At 37.5% G+C, this 23236-nt stretch overlaps 1 protein-coding gene across 1 annotated transcript in view; it reads right to left on the bottom strand.

The window, feature by feature from the left end:
- CDK19 (cyclin dependent kinase 19) overlaps positions 1-23236 on the bottom strand; it is a 113308-nt gene that overhangs the window by 28394 nt on the left and 61678 nt on the right. Inside the window, exons 5-6 of the mRNA XM_065735073.1 lie at positions 2129-2186; positions 1334-1465 (exon numbers count right to left, since the gene is read on the bottom strand). Of these exons, the coding sequence (XP_065591145.1) occupies positions 1334-1465; positions 2129-2186 (190 nt within the window). The remainder of the gene's footprint in view (positions 1-1333; positions 1466-2128; positions 2187-23236) is intronic.

Here is a 23236-nt window from a genome sequence, read left to right as displayed (position 1 = left end):
TGGGCATACTTGTATTGTGCCACACTACTTGCTAATGTAGACACTGCTATCTTAAGAGTTAAGTTTCTCTATTTCAGAAGAGGAAAAGAAACTCTGCCAAACAAACCCCAACTTACTTTTTCACGCTGACAAAATTGGTTCAAGGATAGAAATGCAGGTTATCTGCTTGAAAGACTGAATCCAAGTATTATCAAACACTGCAACACACAGCTTTGATTATGAAAGCCTTTCTGACTGCACTCCTTCACAACAGTTATGAAGAAGCCCTTGTGACCTTCTTAATGGTTCCTGCACATTTGGAAGGCAAGATGAACAAACAAGCATTCTGTTCAGCTCAGATCATCTTGCATTGGATTCTAAATGACAGAGAAGAGCAGTAAAGAAATCTGAAGTGCAAGTCCACATCAAAGAAGTCAGATGACAGTTCATTCAATTTTTAAACTTATTCACTATTCTCAGTAGATAAGGGTGCAATTTCACAAGCAGGAGTTATTTGAGACGGTGAGACCTTATTTAAAAATGCAGGTCTACCCAAGTGAACATTCAACTGAGATATTAGTTGATCATGGGAAACACTGTAGTTTTCTGATCAGAGATCCACGTAGTACATCTGAAAACTTACATGACATGAAAATGCCTGCATCTGCAAAGAAAGCAACGTCCATACACATATGGGAAATTTAATCCCTTCCAAAACAAAAAGAACTGCAGAGGAAGCAATGTCTCTGATACATTAACCTAACCACACAGACAAGGTATCTCCTGTGCACTTCAGTGTTTTCATTCTCTACATAGTTGGGCATTGAGGCTGATTGCGTTTATGGAACTTACTAAGTGGGAAGACAAAGGCTTGGCTACCAGCATTTCCTGAACATGGAATGTCAGAAGATCTCAGGAGTGAGTCTGCAGGACGTATACAATGCACGAGACTCTCTTTCTTATCAAACCATACACTTCCCAGAAGCACCTGGACAGAGTACCCCAGATGAAAACCACTTAAACAGTCATAGCTCTTTCCCTTTTAAAGGTCCCAGAAGACTAAGCCCACATCAGAAAACCACACAGACCAACGCAAACAGTATTTCTGTTAGTAAAACAACAAGAACAAAGAACTAGTGCATTTTAAATGTGTAACTGTAGCCTTAAGTCATATTGAAAAAAATAAAATGGAAGTGACAAATCTTCAAAGAGTTTCTGCCTGGATACTGGATTGGATCATTCTCCACCTACTGCTACTTCAGGGAGAAAGAAAAGGGAAAAACTACCTGTCAGCAGACAGTTGTATCTACTCTAAGGCTATCCTCCTTTAGAAAGCTTAAACATGAGAACTTACCGATAGCCTTTGTGTAATGTCTGGCTCCAAGTAGTAGTTCTGGAGCTCTGTACCAGAATGTCACCACAACTGGATCCAAGTCTGCCAAAGGCTTCAAAGGTGAATTGAACAATCTTGCAAAGCCCATATCAGCTGGGAAACACAGAAAACAAAAAAATCTTACTCCAAATAGTGAGCCAGAATTGAACAATACTGCAAAAAGACTATTAGGACTAACGTTCAAAATCATTAAAGTTCACAAGTAATTCTAAGTAATCTACAAGTTACTCATAGCAACACTAGGCCTAATTAATCTCAGGCTAAACTGCTATGTATTTATCCAAAGTGCAAAAACAAAATGACTGTGGTATACATTGCACTGCACCCTTTCAGAGGAGGTGAATAAAGAGGGGATCATGAAATTCTCTAGTATTCACTATTACAGAAGTGTATTTGAAATGTAAGAATCAATCTGGTATAGATAAAAAATTAACATTAAGAAATACCAGGAAAAAAAAGCAAAAAACCTGTATCTGAAAGTCACATTTTATCCAAATCTGAAAATTATCTTCTACACAAGCTTTGTCTGAACCTTTCTGCTTCCAAAGTTAAGGAATGTCCTTTTTTTTTTTTTTTTTGCTGTTACCCATACTGGTACAAGCATATAAACAGAACTGGTTAACTTACAATTTTCAAATGCAACAACAGTAAACAGATAATCACATAAAAATACTTTAAAACAAACATGATATATTAATTAACAATGCAATACTAACTAATCTTAGCAGTAATTTTTTTTTTTTCCAAAATGTTTACCTATTTTGACTCTTCCTCTTTCAGGACCTTCACCCATTACCAGAATGTTTGCTGGTTTCTGGAAGATGAAAAGCAGAACATTTAGCTGGTCAACTTCTGATAACTGCTTTTAGGACTAACAAAAATATGTACATTTATTTTGTAACAACAGCCATTTTTATATGTAAAAATAAACATTTCTGCAAGTATCCTTACACATCTACAATTACCAGACATTTGTTCTGCCAACATTTGGTTTTAACGTCCACTTGCCAATTTCACAATGGAAAAAAAAAAAAAAAAAACCAACAACTGTAAAGTACTTTGACATTTCACAATAAGAATTATAATCTTTTATTGCATTTGCATTCCCATTTTTACCAGAACGGTCATGTACATTAGTGAGATTTTTGTTCATGTGAAAATGTTATACTAGGTAATGTTTACAGTATACATAAAAATCTGGCAAGAACTACTGCCAGCATAGCTTATAAAAAATGATGTCAAATGTTAGTATATAAATGTAGAGTCAAGAGGTTTGGTTTTTTTTATAACACATAGTGAGACTTCTAGAACTGATTGTTTTTTGTGCATGAATGCTAAAAGCTATGTCTGCAAAAACTTTTTTTCCACAAATAAAGTTGATTTTATGCTATAATAACTTACTTAAACCAGGAACGTACATGGAGAGCTACATCAAAAGCTCTTTTGCACTGTAGATGGAATCTTTACAGGTAGGAAAAATCGTTATAGGCATTTTATGCAGTGCACAGTTGTTCCCAACAATCTGTTTGTGAACATCATATAAAATCTGCACATGACATCACAGCAATTGTTTGACAATTAGGATCTAGATTCCCTCACACATCAATAGGCATTCCTTGGAAACTTATGCCCTATTGTTTTAACAGCTGCAAAATAAAACTGAACAAGATTGAAAACATTAAGTGATTTGTATGAAGAGATGCATAAATTTTTAAACAGAACTTTTGGAAGGTTTTCATCCAAACATTAATTATATTTTAATATGCTATTCACAGCCCCTAGTGCCTGAAGAGGTCTGCTCAGACAGGATTTGTTTTAAGAATCAGAGACACTGGAATCTCATTTCACTTCTTGATTTCTAACACTTGCTATTATCTAAGTAAAAAAAAGATACTCTAACTACAGTTACTAGTTTGGTTCAAAACTGTGCTTCAAACTGTCCATGAAGTCTTTGCTTCTTTATCTTTTTCCTTTCCCCTTTCCCACTCTGTGGCCCCCAGGTAAACACACCAAACACCACTACTTCAGTTATTCACTCTCCTTACTATCTGGCCCAATGAAATTGTTTACCCCTTCCTACTCCTGCCATGTGCTAGGCATTGTTCCTTCCCTGACTCCAGTTCTGGCTCCTCTTTCCCATCTCTTTCTAACTGTCCCAGATGTCAGAGCCTCTCTTTCATTCCTCCCCACTTAAGAAATGAGCACCATCTTTTTGGTGCATAACTTTTTCCTTTTTTTTTTTGATAATTCCCAGATATTTCATTTCCCAACCTACTTTCAGAAACTTCCATTCTTAGGGAAGGCAATAGCTAGTTTAATTAACAGTAAGTGAAAACTCTTCAAATTAACTACTAAAAAAACCCTACTCATTAGGCACTCCTTTCCTTAAGTTGATTAATGCTAATAGATCACCAGTCAATGCTGGTAAATGAACAATGATGTCAATTTCACAATGTAAGAAAGGGGTTCTGCTAATTGATCTTGAATCAACTGTCATCTTCAAATCTAGGATAAAGATTACTCTTGTTCTAAAGGAATATTTAAAGATAATGAAACCTGCACTTCAAGGCTGTCAAATTCTGCTTTTAAGTTTACATAGCACACTAACTTAAGTATCTTGGAAAGCAGAGCAGTCACCTACTACAGGCAGCAAGGAATGTGCATAAGGTAGTATGAAGTTATGTTTTCATTATAAATCACACAGATAAATTATCCAAATCAGAACAGCAACAGTTCAGTTTCCTCGTCAGAATTCTTCCCTCTGCTCAGCAACTTTGAGACTTGAGTACAAATTAAAACTACTTCTACAGATCCTTAGATTCAGGATTGGGTTTTAGGCGCTACAAAATGCATTTAGTTGTCAAGTGAACAGAACTGATAAAAAAGTAGTTGTCACTCTGATTTCTCTGTCAGTTCTTCTCAACTGTGTTGTGAGAAATAAATTGTCTAGTATCAGAAGTTACACTAAGATAAAATTTAAAATCTAAGCAGATAAAGCAGGAATCTCAAAACAACTCAAGACTTATATTTCATCTTTAATATTACAAGATTCTTCAAGCAGCACTTTCCACACATAAATAACTTCTCTTTTATCTGCTGACATAAAAGTTGATATCATAGAATAGCTGAGTTTGGAAAGGACCTCTGCACATTGCCAAGTCCAACCTTCTCAGCTACTGTCAGCTACAGCAGGTTGCTCAGGCCTGCAGCCAACTGTTTGAAGCTTCACCTAGGAGGAAGCCTCCGTATTCTCTAGGCAATCTGCACTAGTCTTCAGCTACCCTTATAGTAATGTAATTTACAATCACGTAGTGCCACTGGACAGTTCAATTTTCTTTAATCCTTCTTACCAAGTATTTATACACACTGCTAACATACCACCCATTTATGAAGTTATCTAATCACATATTCGGTATCTCTTGGGAATCTTTCTATCTCAGGGAGAGAATGGAAACAGAGGAGGAATAAAGAGTGCAGCAACTGAAAACTTCCACCTTATTTCCCAAGAGTAGCATCTCTCTTGAAACATCACCACCAGCCTTGAGATGTCACATATTTTACATGTCACAGAGAGCAGAGGGGCAGTGCAGAGTCTCTGCCCAGGCTCAGCGACAGGACACAAGGGAATGGCACAGAGCTGTGACAGGCAAGGGTCAACATGGGGGTTTGGGAAAGGTTCTTATATTCTGAGATATTCTGAGATTGTATGAATAGAGCTCAAAAAGAAATCTCTTATTTTATGATGTTGGCAGTACAGGTTGAACCTTCCTGCCAATATCCCAATACATGTCATTGCTGTGTGAAGGATGGCAGCAGAGGGGCAGTCTGACACAATGGTGTTTCACATGGAAGTGCATGTGAAACAAGTGTGTCACTGAATTCCTTCGTGCAGGAAAAAATGGCACCCACTGACATTCACTGACACTTGCTGAACAAGTGAGACCAAAAAGAGGTTGTGAGCACAATGAGGCAGTTGGTGGTGCATTTCAGCAGTGGTGACAGTCGGTCACCTCCACTGTTGCAGATTTTGATGACAGCACCACACAGGCTCTTGTTCATTGCTGGTGAAAATGTATACCTAGTGGTGGTGACTAAGTTGAAAAATAGCCTTCTGTAGCTGAGAATTTGCTCTATCAGATAGTGTTTTTGTACTCTCTGTATCTGTTGTATTTTCCACAGAAATAAATATGAGGAACTGCTTTCAGAGTGACCTTTTTTCAGAGTGACTACTTTTCAGAGTGATATGATGTTATGGCCAGCATTAGATGCTTACAGGGTCCCCACTGGTCTGCAGATCATTGTCTCAAAAAGTAGTTTGTGTTGTGGCAGCTTTGAAAGAGGTGAGAAGTTCTGGTTCAAACACATTCCTTAAGACAGGTGAATATATCCAGACTTACTTCTTATTTCCCACATAAGCAAATTAACTGCTTTCTTTATCAGCTACAAATAGCTAAGAACTTTCCAGAGTTCCTTCTGCTAATCAGAGCTGTTTTGGTTAGAAAAGCATTTTAACTGCATGTACACAGATCCACACAAAGAGTACCACTATTCTGATGGCTAGCACACACCTTTCTGAGATGAGACAAGATAAAAAATAACGGGTATAGGAACTGTCTATTTTCAAAGAGCTTAAAACGTATGTTACATGTTTGATGGCTTTTTTTTTTTTAATATATAATAGCTGCTTAAACACTGAGAAGTAAACTCTCATGTGTCCCCACCAGGATCAAAACACAGAGGCCTCACTGCGAGCAAACCAACTGGTTCCCTGAGGTAGAAGCTCTGCTCTTTTCAGTCCTTAGCAATAAGGACAGCACCCAGGCACGGCAGCAGACCTGCAGGTTCTCCAGGTTAGAAACAAGACTGAGGTATTCCAGAGATTTTAATTTGGCATCAGGGAATGTCAGAAAAGTAAGTACGGAACATTGTTGTCATGATGTGAGACAGAGGACTGCTAATGGGAATGCAAACAACTTCTGCTTTTCGGAGAAGGAAGAATGCGTTAGTCTCATCTCTGGATACGTAGGAGCTCTAAGTGTCAAACCATTTTACTCTGAGATAGTCACTCAGAAGACTACTTTAGAATTACAGTCTTCTATAATGCAGTTACTGGACAATTGCAAACATCAGAGTTATAAAGCTCTGTACATCAAGTATGTTTAGAGCGCAAGAAAGTTATCAGTCCCACTCAAGTTACTGAAACAAATCTTAGCTGTCAGTGTGATGACAGAGAACTTTGTTTTGGGTGGAAAAAGATCCAAGCAGCTAAGAAAGAAAAATCAGACCCTTCAAGAAACTCATCTCTTGTTACTGAAAGAACAGAACGTCATTCAAAGAAGATTGGGAAGCCCTACTCAAAATCACAACCAACTCCTCCATAAAGGGTGAGGTACTTCAGCAACTGCTCTACTTCTGAATCAGTTAAATCCCAGTTTATACACTCCCTATTTTCCCAAAACCCCTCCCTTGCTGTGAGCTCAAAACACCAGCTGCAAAGTGATACTGCTGCCTTTCCACATTATTCGTTGCTATAGGAACGAGAGAAACAGTATGAGTTCAAAGTCTCACATTTAAGATCAGCCATAAAATTGAATAGACAAATCCCTGCTGAGCAATTCAGTTGAGGTTTGACTGTCTAAATAGCATTTGCAAAATGAGCAAGGTCAACAGCAATGAGCAACTGGAGCAAAAAAATCTGAAATACCTGGGAAAAAAAAGGGAAGTAGATGACTGGCTTAATAGATTGCTTACAAGTAATAAGCACAGCTAATAGTATTTACTTTTCTGCATCAGTGAGACTGTGGGAATAAAGCAATTAGCAGATCTTGGTGGGAGATAAATGAAATGCTGGACTAACAAGCATGTTTTCACAAATAATACAAATATCATAAATGGTACGCACATGGACATCCATAACATCTCAACTAATAAGCTATTTAAATATTTAGATAGGAGATTAGAAGAAAGGCTGAAGGAAAAGAAACCATTTACAGCCTTCAAAGAGCATAACAAGGCAAAACAGGAACAAGAGCTTAACAATAGATGGCAATACTTCAGTTTTAATGGTTATTGTTATCTCCTTAAGTATAGTGGTGACACTGTTCTTAAGAGATTTGGTGCAGAATTACATTCCTATGAGAAAACCTCCACAGGGACACACTGCCTTCCATACACCATTCTTTATTGTTTATATCCAAACAAATGCGTTTCCCTTTTGGAATGTATCACTGGACAAAGAAATTAGGAGGCTTCCATTGTGAGAGATACTGCAATTCTTATTAATAAGTTCTCCTCACAAATAAATTGGCTTGTGATAAGGACTTTTCCAGTCTTATTTAAAACAATCTGCAAACAAAACTTTTGCTCCTATGCACCTGCATTCCTGTTCTTAAGCCAGTGCTATTCAAGCCCAGATATTTTCTTCAGCCAATACTGCTTTTGATAACAAAAGATCTAATTATGTAGGATTTGGGAAGAAAAAAAGAAAGGAAAATTTTCTTTAGAAATTTCAGTATCCACTGCAACCCCCCAAATTATTACCACTTCTGTTTCAATTCTTGCCATAAACTAAAATACATAAAGAAAACATTTTATCATCACTTCCCTTTTTTAGGAAACCATTTGGTCAACATTTTTCTGATAACTGAAGCAATACACAAAAACCCAGCATAAAGAGGAAAATATCTTCACATCTGCTTCCCATTACAACCCCTACATAGTGTGAACTCCTATTAGTCTTACTGCTCTGATTACACAGCACCACTTTCAACTCTTTTTTTTCAGCTGAGTCATTTTTTTGGTGATGCCGAAGCTTATGTTATCTGTCCAGTTTTGTAATCCACAGACTTCTTTTGGTATTTCTCTGTGCATTGAAACCTACTCACCTTACAAAGTATTATCATTAACAAATCCCATTAAGATATTTATTACTTCGTTAAAATCAATAATGATTCTATCATCAAATTGAAAAAAGGCAAAATATAAAATTGATCATCTAAAATATAAAATTAATTGTCTAAAAATGCAGAAAAATTACAAAAGTTGCAAAATATTTTAAAGTAATAACCATTTAAATGAAACCAAAACTTGTTTACGTCTGAAGAGGTAAAAAAAAAAGAAACAACAAACTAACACAAAAAAAAACCAAACAGGCAAACTAAGTATATGAAAGCACAGGAACTAAAAGAAAACCGCACCAAACCAAACAAACTTCAACAGTCCAGAAGTCATTATGTATTAAAAGTGAAAATACAAACAAACGTAGACATGTAAAACTTTACAGCTAAGTGTTGCTAGATTTTTATCTTTAAAAAGTTTCAAAGACATGCCTGATAATCATCAGAGTATCAGTGACAATAACAGTATTTTCAAATGTACCCATAGTATGTAAGAAACTAATTTATTGCACATATATTTATTAATATAGTAATAGTAGATGTGCCAGCACAGTTCTTTTTCTCAACAGTCTAGCTCCGTATAAAAATAATTTTTAAATGAAATCTATACAGAAATTGAAGTGTGGAAGCGTATGCCACTATCCAACAACACTAAGAAAAAACTACTACATAATTTTAAGAGATGGAAACTATATTCCATCATAAACTATGGCATCAGAGAAGAAAGTTAGGGACTTATGTATTTCATAGCTGATGAAAGGATATGACCAAAATAATAATTACTTTCAGATACCAGAAATTCTAGTAGCAACAAGAAGAACTGAATTTATCTTGAGCTCTGGGTCTTGCAGTAAAATGAATTACTGCTAGGAACAAACTGCATAGAAGATACCCAAAATATTTCTTTGGAATGTCTTAGATAAAGATTTTGGTTAAACACATTCCTTGCTTGTATCCATTTTGTGTTGAAGGGGGCAATTTACTGCTTTCATATCAAAGCTAGCTATCAAAGAAGTATTTGTGTGTTTATATATTCTTACAAAAATCCTCTAAGCAAAGGAAAGCAGAAATGCCAGAACTATGTCCAGATCTGCACATAGTAAAAAGAGCAAATAATTATATAACCCACAAGCAACAGCAAAGATGCAACTACACAGGCTTCAATACCAACTGATTCAAACCATCACAGGACTCTGGATGCTTATCTGGAACATCATTCAAAACTCATACAATACTTGGAGTATCTGGTTTCAACACTGCCCAAAGAAGGGCCAGCTTCAAAGTTAGAACTGGCTTTAAAGTTGAATCAGGTTACTAAGAGTCACAACCAAGGGAGCTGCACTTCTCCATGGATGGACATTCTTCAGCCTTTCTGGGCAACCTCTGCCCGTGTCTGACCACCCTCATGACAAAAAATAAACAGACTAACATTTCCTATCACCTAACCAGAATGCCTTGTTGCAATTTGTGTCTGCCCTCCTCCTCCTTCCTCTGCATGTCTTCTGATGACTACACCTTCATTACAGCCTCCTCTCAGGCAGCTAAGTCTACACTGACAGCACCGCATGCTGATAAACTCAGTGGTCGTGAAGGCGCTCACACAGAGCTTTCTGCAGTCCTGTCATACTCCCAGTGTACCCTGGCTGCACAATTGTGCAGCTACACACACAGTGCTGGAATCATGTGCCTGAGGTGACAGAGTCAGTCTGGAAACCCAGGCTGAGGAACACGCTTGCCACAAATGTATTTTACCATGGAATGAAAGAGTTCTCATTGTTTTTAACTAAACTGTATCATAAATACACACAATCTCATCCTTTCTTATTCAAATTGCTATGCCTTCAGTTACTCTCCGAAATACCCATCCTTATAATGAAATCAGCAGTCAGGTAAAATAATCATTCCTCAGTTTTACTTCATTCTTCATAGCTTGGGCATCCTTGGGAGAGTTTTTCAGCATATACCTTAACTGACATTAATTCTTTAAGCTTACTCCCATCAGCACTGTACAGAAATGGCCAAAATATTCCAGCTCCTTATACGAAATAACTGCTTCAAAATTTATTTGAAACCATGGTTTCTAAGACAATGGCTAGAAAGAATATTTAATTTGTAAACTTAATGCATTTGATCACTGTTGACACCAGAAGATTACTCACTAAACTCTACTCTGTGGTTAAATGATGAGTAACATCACTGCAGTTACATCACTGGAAAATGTATTGCAAACACTAAGGATTCATGAATTAATAGTAGTCAAAAGAGGAGAATATAATTTTGAGCTACACAGAAACTCAGAAATGAAACAATCTTCCTTGCACATAATTTTTCTCAGGTTTTTTATGGCCAGTGGTGCATTAAATTACTACAAGACAAAACTGAAAACTCCAGACAACTTTGGACACTGGCCATTGCTTCTATTATAATAACATGCACAATGTACTACTAGTGGTTTCACCTTAATTCATTACAGCGCTGTTCAAGTGAAAAAGAAAAAAAATGAACAAAAATGATCAAGAGAATGATGAAACATTTGACAGAAATTAAACTTTATGTTGCTATGCAACATTATCCAAAGCATTCTTGCGCTTGTTCTGCAATAGCAGGCTCCAACTCAAAAAGTAACATGTAATCTTCAGAAGGACAAAGAATAGGGAAGACAGATGGAAACGAAGTAAAATACCATCATAAATGACCATTGAAAAATAAAATGTCATAAAGTAAATATTCAAATAATATGCTGAATTCACATTGTCCCTGGGATTTTCAACACATTACAATACACACTACAGCAAAATTCCCACATAACTACTCAGGAATCACTTGGGGCCTTGCCTTAGGATCTTGTCTGGGCTCTTTGGGAGCAGCAAGCTCAGCATGAGACAAGACTGATTGCTCAGCCTCTGCTACCTCATTCCTGCAGATGTGCAGGCCCATTATGCTTGTGAACAGAAGACAGACTCACCTCAAAGCTGTTCAGCAAAATGTTCTGCTTCCTCTCTTGAAAAGAAGAAACAGAGCGAACAAATTCCACTCCACTGAAGTACACACACAGTTCTTTTGGGGCTTCAGGAGATATAACAAGTGCCCCCAAATTCTACAATCAAGCCAGTGCATCTCCACCACGAAGTCCCTATTAGGCGTTCTTCACGCAATATCTTTATACTAAGAATAACTACCCAAAGGCAGATAAGCTGAGAAAGCATGTGAGAAACACCACAAGCACTAACCATTTCTTTACCTTTTTAAAAGCAAATTTAAGATATATAAGCATGACAGAATAACAACATAAGAAAGCCTATGTCTGCAATAAGCTTAGGATGAGAATTTGAGAGAAGAAAATGAGATAACGTGATTTATACCTTTCTCCTTACTGTTGGAACTCTTTATTTGTGTTACTTTCTTTCTGTTACAATATCCTGAAAATAAGATGTCATAATTGCTAATGCCTGATAATTCTTTCAGTCACAGCACTAAATTCCCGTATTGTCAAATTCTGTTTTTTGGGGAGCTGTTTGTTTTTGTTTGTTTGTTGTTGTTTTGATTTTTGTTTGGTTTTGTTGTTGTATACAACATTCTGACTACTCCTATTTTAGTAGGGTTATTAAGACAGGCAGATGAAGCCTCTGGCCGAAGTACAAATAACTGAGGATGAGATTACTGACACAGTCATAAAACATTTTGTTAATTGCATTTCACAAAGTATCTTAGTCAGTAAAACTCCAATACCTCCATTCCCCTGGGAGCCAGGTAGAGTCAAAGAACTAATGAAGCTTTTCTGACTGCAATAAATATAGTATCAAATGAACAGATACAAATATAACCCACTTTCATTAAAAACCTGATTCTGCTTGGGTAGCTTAGATCGACTGAATTAGGTTGAAATATTAAAAAGTTTTTAAGTAGAAATTTCAACTGAGAGAAAGAATAAGAAGCAGTGTGGTTACTCAGAGAGGTTTCTTCCAGCTGCAGTGGGAGACACAAAAAGCACTGCTTTTTGTCTACAAATGGACACAGGAATATAGCTTAAGGGACAGAACTATGGAATTACTACATTTTATTTTAGCATAGAAAGTTTCACCAAATTTTGAAAAGTAGGAAAAAAAATATTTTAACAACTCCATTTACGTCTAACAGTATTTCGTATTGTTTAATTAACCCTGCCAGATTATTACATATTCTGCCAGTTTATTTCATATTACTATTCTGCTGCATTACTCTGGATTATTTAACCACTTCTCAGCCATGCTGTCCTTCTTTTCTTATAATCTCAAGCAAAAAAGATGAGGACCCATCTTCCCACCCTTCTTTCATGATAAATCTAAACTGCAGAAGAATCTAATCCTTACTTATACAATCAACTTACATGCCTATTATACTACAGAATCAACTTTGTCATCAGAAAATAAACTAGATCAGTGACCTACTGCTAATCTCAGTTTGTCTATAATCCTTCTCCAACTACCTTTTGGAAGCAATTACTTAGCTTCCAGTATCCACAGGGGTGAGATACATCCTTATCTTTAAGAAGATGAGCACCAAAGGCCATATTCTTTAGCAACAGCAACACCTCAAACCCAGGCTTACGTTATTATAGCTGGAGAACACAGCTTCCCCTAGTTTCCCTCGAGGATTGTCCCACCATGTTTTTTATCTGAACAAGCAGCTACAGAGTTTTAAAACTAACCAGGAAATCTGGCATGCTTGGGGCATGCCACAATTCAGAAGAGTAACTGTTTTACCATGTCAGTTTATAGGAGGCTGACTGTCTTCATCTTCTCAGGAGCTGAGCTGTCACACAGTCACAGTTGAAATACTCATTTCAAAATATTTAGCGTGTCAAATGATAAACAGTATTTCTTCAATATATTTCTAGTAACTTAATTTTTCATTGTACAATAAAACAAAAACCTCAAAAGTCAGTTAATAGTTGCTTTTATGAACAAATACATTAGGTATTAATATTATTCATCCTCAATGCACAAAACAATAATGGCACAAAATGAACAAGTAGTGCTTAAATATTTTAGTGCTTAAATATTTACCAAATTAAGACAAGGTGTGGGAGACCTTTTTTAAATTAACCTCTTTTCAAATGACATGCAAGCACAATACAAAAAAAAAGTTAAAATTTTCTGAGATTATGTATGATATCAGTTTTATTAGCTTGATCACATCTCTGTAGTTATTTGCATGACTTTTGTAACAGTTCTGTAGTAAACATCAAGACTCCTCTTGGACCAAAATTACTGAAATGCATCATATACTTTGTAGAAGAGCTATTATTGACTCTGAGTGACAATAGAAAGTTCTCAGTAGAAACTATTAAAAGATTTTGAAATCAATCATTAATCCAGGCCATTTCTGCACTGAAGTCTATGGCTGAAGAGATTCAGACACATCTACAGACTCGCTGTGCAAAATGATAGCAAGTTTATTAATGGTGATCTGGAATCAGCTTGACATCTCCAAAAAAGCTGCTGTTCATTTTCACATACACTTCCAGTAACATAAACTACTGTATTTCAGGACAGTTAACTTTTGTTAACTTCAACTGTTTGGCATTCACTTCATAAGGGATTTTTCCATTAATCTCCAAATATTTTACACTAATTAAACTATTACAGATGAGAACTATAGAATGTAGTAATTTAAATATATGTGACCTTGATTACACTAGTCATTCTTAAAGCTACTAACTGGGAAAGCATAGGGAAAGATTTAGCACATAACCATGAGAGGAAATACAGAAAGGCTGTTTTGGGTCCAACAGCCTTAAGAAACTGTTCTCAGAGGCTGTTAAGAGGCAGAAGCATCACCACTGTTGGGTCCACTACCGACCCTTGTTTTATAATTAATCTATAAGGTTCTCAGCTAAGTACAGTAACTACATTCTAAAATAAAGGAGGGTCACTGCATCTGGAATAAGTGAGCTTTTCCTTTCACACTGGTTAAAGTAAGTATGCAGAATTCTACCTATGAAAGCTCCTGTAATCTCAAAGTTGTAAAGGCCAAAGGGAGGAACAATAATTATTGTTGTGAAGATGAAGAAAGAGGAGTATTTCAGGAAAGTCAAAGCGGAGTCAAGGTTTTATATGAGTAATGCTGAAGAGGTGGCAAAAGGCAGATCAACAGATAGAAGAACGTGGGCAGATGAGCAGGAAGTTGGATGCAAATGAAAGATTTGTGTCAAGAACAAAACAGAAGAGTTGTGAAGAGGGTTGTGTATGCCAAAACCAAAATCTTAAACAGTTCAGAGGTAATTATAATATTATTCCATTCAACAATTATGGCATTTTTAAAAATGAAAAACAACTTGCATAGGCACGCAGTGGCTATGAAATACAGCCAATTCCTGAGAAATGTTCTGTGATTCACGCAAAAAACATGAGCATGTTAAAGTATGGCAGGTCAAGTTGTCCTAGTTATCATTATTATTATTTTTATAGTTAAAGAGCTCCAAACATATAGTATATTTTCAAAGACAGACATGATTGTCCTAGCTGCAGCAAAGTTGCCACAAATTACCAGGAAAAAAACAACTGCGTGCTATTAGTGATCTAGGTTTATGACTTATTTGGCTGTTTGTGTTGCAGAGTTAAGCCCTTGGTCATTTTTACACAACACTGAATGCTTTAAAATGCAAACAGGTTTCCTCTGGATTTTTTTTTAATCGTTATTGTTTTCAAATTGGATAAATAGACATAAGGACTCAGCCCCTGTTCCTCAAAGCCAGACTACTATTCTCAAAAGCCTACTACGTTACTAGTTATCTCTGAAAAAACTAGCTTTCAGAAAACACTATTAGAACAGAGCAATGTCAAGGTCCCTTCACCACAAGAGCTGGGAGGGACACAAAAATCTAGAAAGGACAGAACCAGCACAGATGACATGAACTGGCAAAAGTTTTCTATTTGTTTCCAATTGTCTCTCTCATTCTAATGAGTGGATAGAGAGGAAACAACTGTGTGGTGCTGAGCTGCCTGCCAGGTTAAACCACAACATACTCTGTCCTATTTTTTATTTGTGCTATTTCTATAAGCTTATCTGTATTTGCAATAACCATTCTGAAAATAGTGAAGTTACAAACTTAGAACAGAGTGAAAGCCTATGGTAGCTTACTAGATTTAATAACAGACTTAATGACTGGTTGTACTATTAAAAATTCAAAAGCTACCAAATGATTTGGCAACTTGAAATCTGATACTAATAAAATGGAAAATGGATACTTGACTCCTATGTCTGAGCATCTTTTTTTTCTAACACTGAAGTGATTCTCACATATTAAACACTGAAGTAAATGTGAACTATAAGAAGACTGTGCCCAAAAGGTTGAATCCTTTCACTGTCTTAATATACTAGAACTAATTAAAAGAAAAATAAATAACAGTCATTGTATGATCTTTTAGTTATCAAATGTTATTTCAATGAAATAATCCTCAGAAGAAGCATAACATTCACACCTGAAAATTAACACAGTATCTATCTAGTTCTAACAATGTCAAACACTGGGCAATTTTATCTTACTTTTAGGAAGCAGCAAGATATCAAAAGACTCCATTTTCTTCAGGATAAAAACAGTACCTACTGAAGCATAAGCCCACACCCTAGGCTGCCTTGCTATAACTTGTCTACACAGCCATACCCTCCATTTTAGTTTAGTAGAAAAAACATACTAAATTCAAGTTACACAAGTACTGTAGTAGGGTTCCCAGTTGCATGCACCAAGAAACAGCTGTAGCAGCTGAATACGATACTACCCATACCAGTCTGTACCATCTTGTTGCTGGATATAATCAACCAGACAGCAGATGATGAATGTGGACACACTCCTGCACACCAGCCCCATTTTCACCCACAGCAAGGGCTGCAGTACCATATTGTGGATGTCACCCATAGAGTGAGACAGCCCAAGGCTGCAGTACCTTCCACTGGTGCAGCTGAATAAGCTTCACTTGGTCCTCAGGTTGCTCAGATTACCCCCAGAGAGCAGTAATGTGATTTAGGCAATCTATTTCAATAGTTGATTAAGACTTTTCAAGAGTGTTCTCATGTAAACAACCCTGAGATGAGGGAGATGAAGATTATTTCAGCACTCATATATTTTTGTGCTGCGCAATACAGACAACTTCCAGGTCCTTTGATTCACTACAAGCATAAACATCCTGCATCCAGTCGTAGCTGCTAGTGCCAAGGAAGAATGTCAGTGCCTGAAGTGCCCAGAAGACACTGGGACAGACATGAACTCCAAGGACATCACACATCCCAGAGGCCATATACATCTGACCACAATAAAATCAGTAAGGAGCTGCAACAAAACTATTACACTAACCAGATAACCAGAATTTGGAGCACAGACACAATATAAACACTACATTTTCAAGGGCAGGCTGGACAGGGCCCTGAATAGCCTTATCCAGTTGGTGGCAGCCCTGCCCACAGCAGGGTGTTGGAACTGGATGGACTTTGAGGTCCCTTCCAACAGAAGCTATTTCATGATTCCACAATTCTAAATGAGTTTGCAGCTCTCTTAGTTTTAACTATCAGGAATACAAACTGATATTTACTTGATAGGCAACCAGTTCTAGGGCTGAGACTAAGTCACATGTTTAACTCAGAGAAGTAAAAAAAAAAACAACCTAGGGATCTCATTTAGAACTAGCAATCAGTAATCATACCCACAGATCAAGAGTTGTAAAAATCATTTTCAGAGCAATAGAACTTGAACCTGCTCAGTAAAACAGTCTCCTGGATTTTGCACGCATTTAAACAATCATCATTCACAACTGCTACATCAAAGGTAATTACTAAGTGGAGGCAAATCATAAAGGCAAATCAAAGTAAAAATGTACAAACATGCTCCATAAAGAAACTTTTAAAACAAAAGAGATTTATGAAAAACCCACTCAGTAATTGCTACTTAAGACAAAATGGCTTGGACATCTGAGCACCAAGGGGAATTTAGGAATGCAAGATACTGTCTACAGAATTATTTTCATAGACATGAGTTATATCTGAATATATATCTGAGTACACTAGTGATATAGAACGTTACCACGCTGCCTTTTTCATTATTTTGGCTCAATATTTAAATAAGCTCTTAATACCACCATTTTTATTACTCTTTGTAGGCTGTTTAAGTAAAATTCTTAAACAACCAAATAGAAGTGGTTAATTAGAAATAAAATAAACTAATGAAAACCACCAAAATTTGCATTCAAAACTTACTATACCAATAGGAACTGAAGCATCACAGTGGGAGATGAGCTCAGGGAGGGGGTGATATTTGAGACTGCAAGCCACAATCCAAGAAAATAAAACATTTTAAAAATGTTATTAGCTTAATTAAGAAGAATAAAAATTTCTATACTGCTACTTTCTTGTGTTTTACTGTATCAAAGTAGCAAACAAAGGCTACAGAATTGCCAGTTAAGTGTTTTTCCAAAACACTAAATGGTAGTGAGTTGTGCTTTAGTATCACTGAAGTACAGAGCTAAGAGAAATTGGGAAGGGGGGGGAGGGGAAGGGCTGTCTTAACACCTGTTGCAAGTCCAGATGGAATTTCCAGAGGAGAAAAAAAAAGAGCAAAGAATGGTTAAAATGTACTGATACTACACAGGCTTCATACACTGAGAGCTGTATGTGATCAAGACTGGCTACTTGCCCCATGACATGCCTTTATTGGACACTTGCTACCTGCTGCTGACAGGAAAAAGAATTTTTATTAACACTTGTACCAGTGGTCTAGATTATCTGAAAGTTTGTTCCTGTATTTATTAAAATTATTTCAAAATGGAATTTTCAAGTGTTTGAACATGATATATATATAACTTTTATATAAGACTGTCATAATCCTCCCTAAATAATTTCAAGACCTGATGCTTTGTTTCTGAGAAGGCCACTCCACTTAAGTGGTCCCTTCACAACTTGTACAAAAGGTTTCCTTCATCCTCCAGCTGACATGGCTGCATTGTTTGCTACTGAAGCTACAGTAAGGTCAGTGGTTTCTGAAAAAGGATGGATGGTGGAGGAGACAAAGAGGCCTTGAAACAAGTTGCTGGTGAAATACCAGCTGATCAGTCATCTACAGCAGCAGATAACATGGTTCACATGGAATGAAACTGAGGTAGAAACTACCATCCTTTGTTAGTCACAGCAGCTTACTGGATCACTGATCAGAGATACTTAATTTAAATGCAAGACTGCTTGCAACATTATTACAACATCTTAGTAAAGCAGTAATGACTATATTTGCAAGCATAGTGAAGAGGAATATGCACAAAAAGCAAGCAATAGGATGAACACATGCAAGAAAAAGGGAAAACACTGCATTTTTATCTGAGTGTTTTGTGTTCTTGAATACTGTACGTTGTTACACACGGGATAGTTGTCTTCAATGATTTGAGCATATTTCTTATAAGCTTCATTAATTTATTTGATAGTAAATAACAACATGCCAACAATGTGATGACAACTTTTTTGCCCTATTCAGAAAGAACAATTAATCCAATCAAAAACAAAAAGTGAGTGATCACTGAAATTATCCTGGAAAGGCTACTTTCTTCAAGAATGGAGAAATAAAATCTTCTAATAGCTGCTGCTGAACTTCATGCTTTTCATTTAGAACACAAAATTCTGTTTGCTCACTTCAAGGGTCAGCTGCACCAGTAAGATTAAGTACATCATGGACTTACCAGAACGCTTCCCAAAGTACATGAAATCTGAATGGAGGCTATTGAAAAAGATGGTATTTCCTTCTGCTTTTCCTCTATCAACAAAATACATACATACATTCTGGAACATCTTTAATGTTTTTGTTCCCTTCTCACCCTTTTCCCACGTCAGGAAAAGAGATATGAAGTTCACAGGAACCATATGTCATCTGTTGTCTTTAGCAGTAAGAGACAGCCAAAAAAACATTAAATCAGTACCTTTGTTTCTTCTGACTCATCTGAATTTATACCCAGTCAGGGTTTTATAGGCATAAGCTTGTTTCAGAACCTGAGGCGAAACATTTTTCTTTAACTGTAATTATTTTTATTACTAAAAATTAATCTACAAACATTTTCTTAATACTCTTGCCAGCAGCCAAAGGTATGCATTAGTCAATCTCAGAAAAATTGTTCTTTCCATGTACTTGATAAATTAGATACTCTCTGTGTGTCTTCAAAAGCCTTCTTAAAACATTTAAGTTATTTTTACAACCGAAGGAAAAGAATCAAAGTTCTGAGTTATGAAAAAATGCAACATTTTGAACAGAGATCCTTCAGCAAATAGTACAGTACAGTAGGAAGGGACCTTCAAAGACCATCCAAGTCCAACCTGACCACTCCAGGGCTGACCAGAAGTTACAGCATGCCACTGAGGGCACTGACCAGATGCCTCTTGAGCACAGACAGGCACAGGGCATCCAACCATCCCTCTCAGCAGCCTGTTCCATGTCTGTCACACTCATGGTCAAGAAATGTTTCCCAGTGCCCAGCCTGACCCACTCATGGCCCAGTTTTGTACCATTCCCATACTGACATCAGTACCAGGGAGCGGAGAACTGCCTGACATTTTAAGAATCACAGAATGATAGAATGGCTTGGCTTAAAAAGGACCTCAAAAATCATCTAGTTTGAACCCCTCTGCCATGGGCAGGGTCACCAACCACTAGGACCAGGCTACCCAGAGAAAAGGAGAAAAGTGTATGCTGATAAAACTTTGTCTACTTTTCAGCATGTAAAGTTTCTGGTTGTTTACGCACACTGACACACATAGACTACTTTTGTTCCTCAGCAATAAAGAAGAAGATCTAAAGGAAGAAAACTGTGTTAACCCTACAGATAACAAATGCAAACCGCTGTCTAAAACCAACCCTTTTGAATATGCGGGTATAGCTTTCACTTTCTTTATTCTGGAAAATATACAAGCTGTGTATAATCCCTAATTACGTTTTTGGACAGATGACAGATCCGTTCACAATAAATGGACCACACAGATGCAGGACTGAGAGGCCTTAACCCCTGTTGCAGAATGTCACCCAAGAGCATGTGTAGACACACCTCCATATGCCCTTCTCACAACCTTTTCAGACACTGGACACAAAACAGTAGGGATTACAACTACAACTCATGGTTTTAAAAGTTTAAGGACAGCGGCAGACAGAATGACTTGGTACTTATTTATAGGAGCTGAGTGCTGCCCAAGCGGGCACGCAGGGGCAACAAGCTTTTCAAGCTGGTGCACAATCCCTGGCAGGGGGGAGGACCCAGCAGCCCCACATTCCTGCACAGCAGCTGGCTGGCAAGAGAGGGTGCAGGAATCTGCAGCTAAATTTACTTTGGATATCAGCATGTTAAAGGCCTTTCTTAGAAGGGCTAGTGAAAGGGGAGTTCCCTACACTCGTCATTTTGCATTTTGTCTTTCAAAGCACAGTTTGTGTGCTTGGTGAAATGCAAGCTCCACGTTCAAAATCCACTACTGTTCTCCTGAGTATTAGGTCACTTTTCTAATTACTTACTGGCCTAGAATAACACTGTGTAAGGGCACAGAGATACTATACATACATACTACTATACTAGAAATTCGTAACAATAAGCACTGAGATTTTTCACATTTCAAAGATTTTGTCATGAATGCAAAGGCAAAAAGTCGGTACCCATTAAAAATTAAGTACTTTCAATGTCTTCATACAAAATGCAATTTATTTTAATTCTTAGTCTTCGTTAACACTTCCATCTCATTAGGATAAGAGTATCAAACAAACAAAAAAAAAAACCTGAATGATCCACTGATACATTGTTTTCACTTAAAGGTTTCATAGCAAATGAAGCAGTAAGCTACAAATTAAACCCATAAAGAGCTACCAGATTGGGAAACAGAGGCAAAGACAGGTTAAATGAGGTACATAACATGAGAGCAAAGTTCAAAGTCCATGCATGGATCCATGATAAGAAACTGCAGATTTACGTAACAGTTACAGGATCATTACTTGGCTGAAATGACTGCTTTAAAAGCAAGCTGATCAACTGAAAACTTCTGGAGTTTTACTGAATTTAGTAAAATCAAAATGATGAAAATTTACTGAAGTGCTGGTATTATAGAAAACACCAATCTGCTGAAAGACTTCTTTGAACAGACTGGACCTCCAAGGGAGGCTAAAGTTGCTGTTTCCCAAAGAAAGCCACTTCACTTCAGGCTTCCCACTTTGAAGAAGGGAAAAAGCCCAGGCTTCAGATGGCTGCAGCTCCAGGCAGTCCCATGAGAGAAGAATCACCACTGCATTTTCCATCATGTGCAGTTTCTCAAGAGGTGCTGGGCTGCAAGACGGGAAAGCAGCTTGCCCTGTGTGCCCTGCGTGCTGGCCTGAGCCAGCACTGCCCACTACACCAGCTTCTGGTGGCTCTGTTCAGGATGTACCATTGGAAAGGCACCATGCTTGTTTCTGCAGCAGCTGCCTACTACTCAGAGGACTTGTTAAGAAGGCTGAATCGGGGAGCTTGTATGTCTGATCATCTCAAAGGCTGTGTATCATCACTGTCTGTATGAACAGACAAATTAAAACCCTTCTCAGAGTGGGAAAGGAGCCCCAGAGAACTCTGGAATGAAGTGATCAAAGCAAGGACATGCAGATAAAAGGGCACTCTGGTCTCAGCCCCCTCCCCTGGGATGCTGTGCTCACTAGGAAAGGGGACCAATTCTCCCAGCAACTTTTATTTACAGTCTGAAGCTTTGTACTTGTCAGGGAGCGGCAGGGAAGTGTAGAACTAAAAAGAATAATAATAATAAGGGAAAACAATAAGCAGGGAGCTGAACACTGGAAAAAAAATCTTCAAAGCGACATAAAAGGGAGGAGGTTGCTTTCGAAAAAGAGGGTTACACTGAGAAAACCACAGGAAAACATGGAAATCTCACCAGCTCAGCCCCACTTTGCAGCTGGGGTCACAAGGAGGATTTAGGTGTGACTGGAATGAAGAGATGGAACTTCACAAAAATCCTGCGGAAAGTGAGTCTTCCCTACTAGCAAGGAAAGTGATGTGCAGTGGCATAGCTTACAGGATAGGTACAAAGATTTCCGTAAGGGAGAACAACAGAAACAAAGTTTTGTTGGCTCTTCGTGCTCTCTCTTTTAGCTGTCTTCTGAAAATATTCATCTCTGGTTTAGTTTCTCAGTGAGATTGCTTTTACCTATTTTTCTTTCCTATTTTCTATTTCAACACAGCATATCAGTCGTAAGTCAAACACACACACCCAGTTACCACCTTTGCTCTGCTGATGGGCTTAACGGCTTCATAACTCAAACATTTCCTCTCTAAGTGACAAAAAACAATCCTAAGCATTCATTACAGCTGCCTCGCTGTAACGAACAATGTCATGATAAGAGCCGTTCTGCAGCTCTTCTAGGGTACACAGGGACCCTACTTCCCGTATTTTCTTCAAAATTAAGTCACTTGATTGCAGAAGTCTGACACATCACCACCACCCATCTGTTTCTACAACTGAAATAGGAAACATCCCCCTTCTTCCTTGCAACTACAGTTCCTAGTCAGGATATTTGCTTTAAATGCCAAAGAAGGTATGTATACTGTCAAAGTAGTCTGAAGGGCCTGAAAGACAAGCTCCCTCAGCTTTTTGTCACATTGAAATAGTATTTTTTTGCCAAAGAACTGTAACTAGATTCCTTACAAAATGCAATTCAAACCTCCAAAATCTCACACTTCTGATACGTAACATCAAAATGATAATAAATTTCTGGTGCTCGTATTATTTTTCCCAGGCACCAACCAATTTCCAGCTATCGAAATGGTTATGGAAGAGGAAAATTACTGATCATATATGTAATACTGCCAGCAGACTACAACAATGTCACTGAAGATGAAAGTCTCACACTCTCTCATGTCCCACTCTCAATCATTTGGTTCCCACACAAAACCATCTTGCCCATATATCCACCTTACACCACAACTTTTGCAACTGCCTGCTG

The sequence above is a fragment of the Cyrtonyx montezumae genome, unplaced genomic scaffold (assembly GCF_038088225.1).
Source record: "Cyrtonyx montezumae isolate F1298 unplaced genomic scaffold, pur_monq_1.0 scaffold_0, whole genome shotgun sequence".
In the NCBI taxonomy this organism is placed as follows: Eukaryota; Metazoa; Chordata; class Aves; order Galliformes; family Odontophoridae; genus Cyrtonyx; species Cyrtonyx montezumae.
The sequence above is the reverse complement of the archived record's forward strand: the minus strand, read 5'-3'. Positions and strand labels throughout refer to the sequence as shown.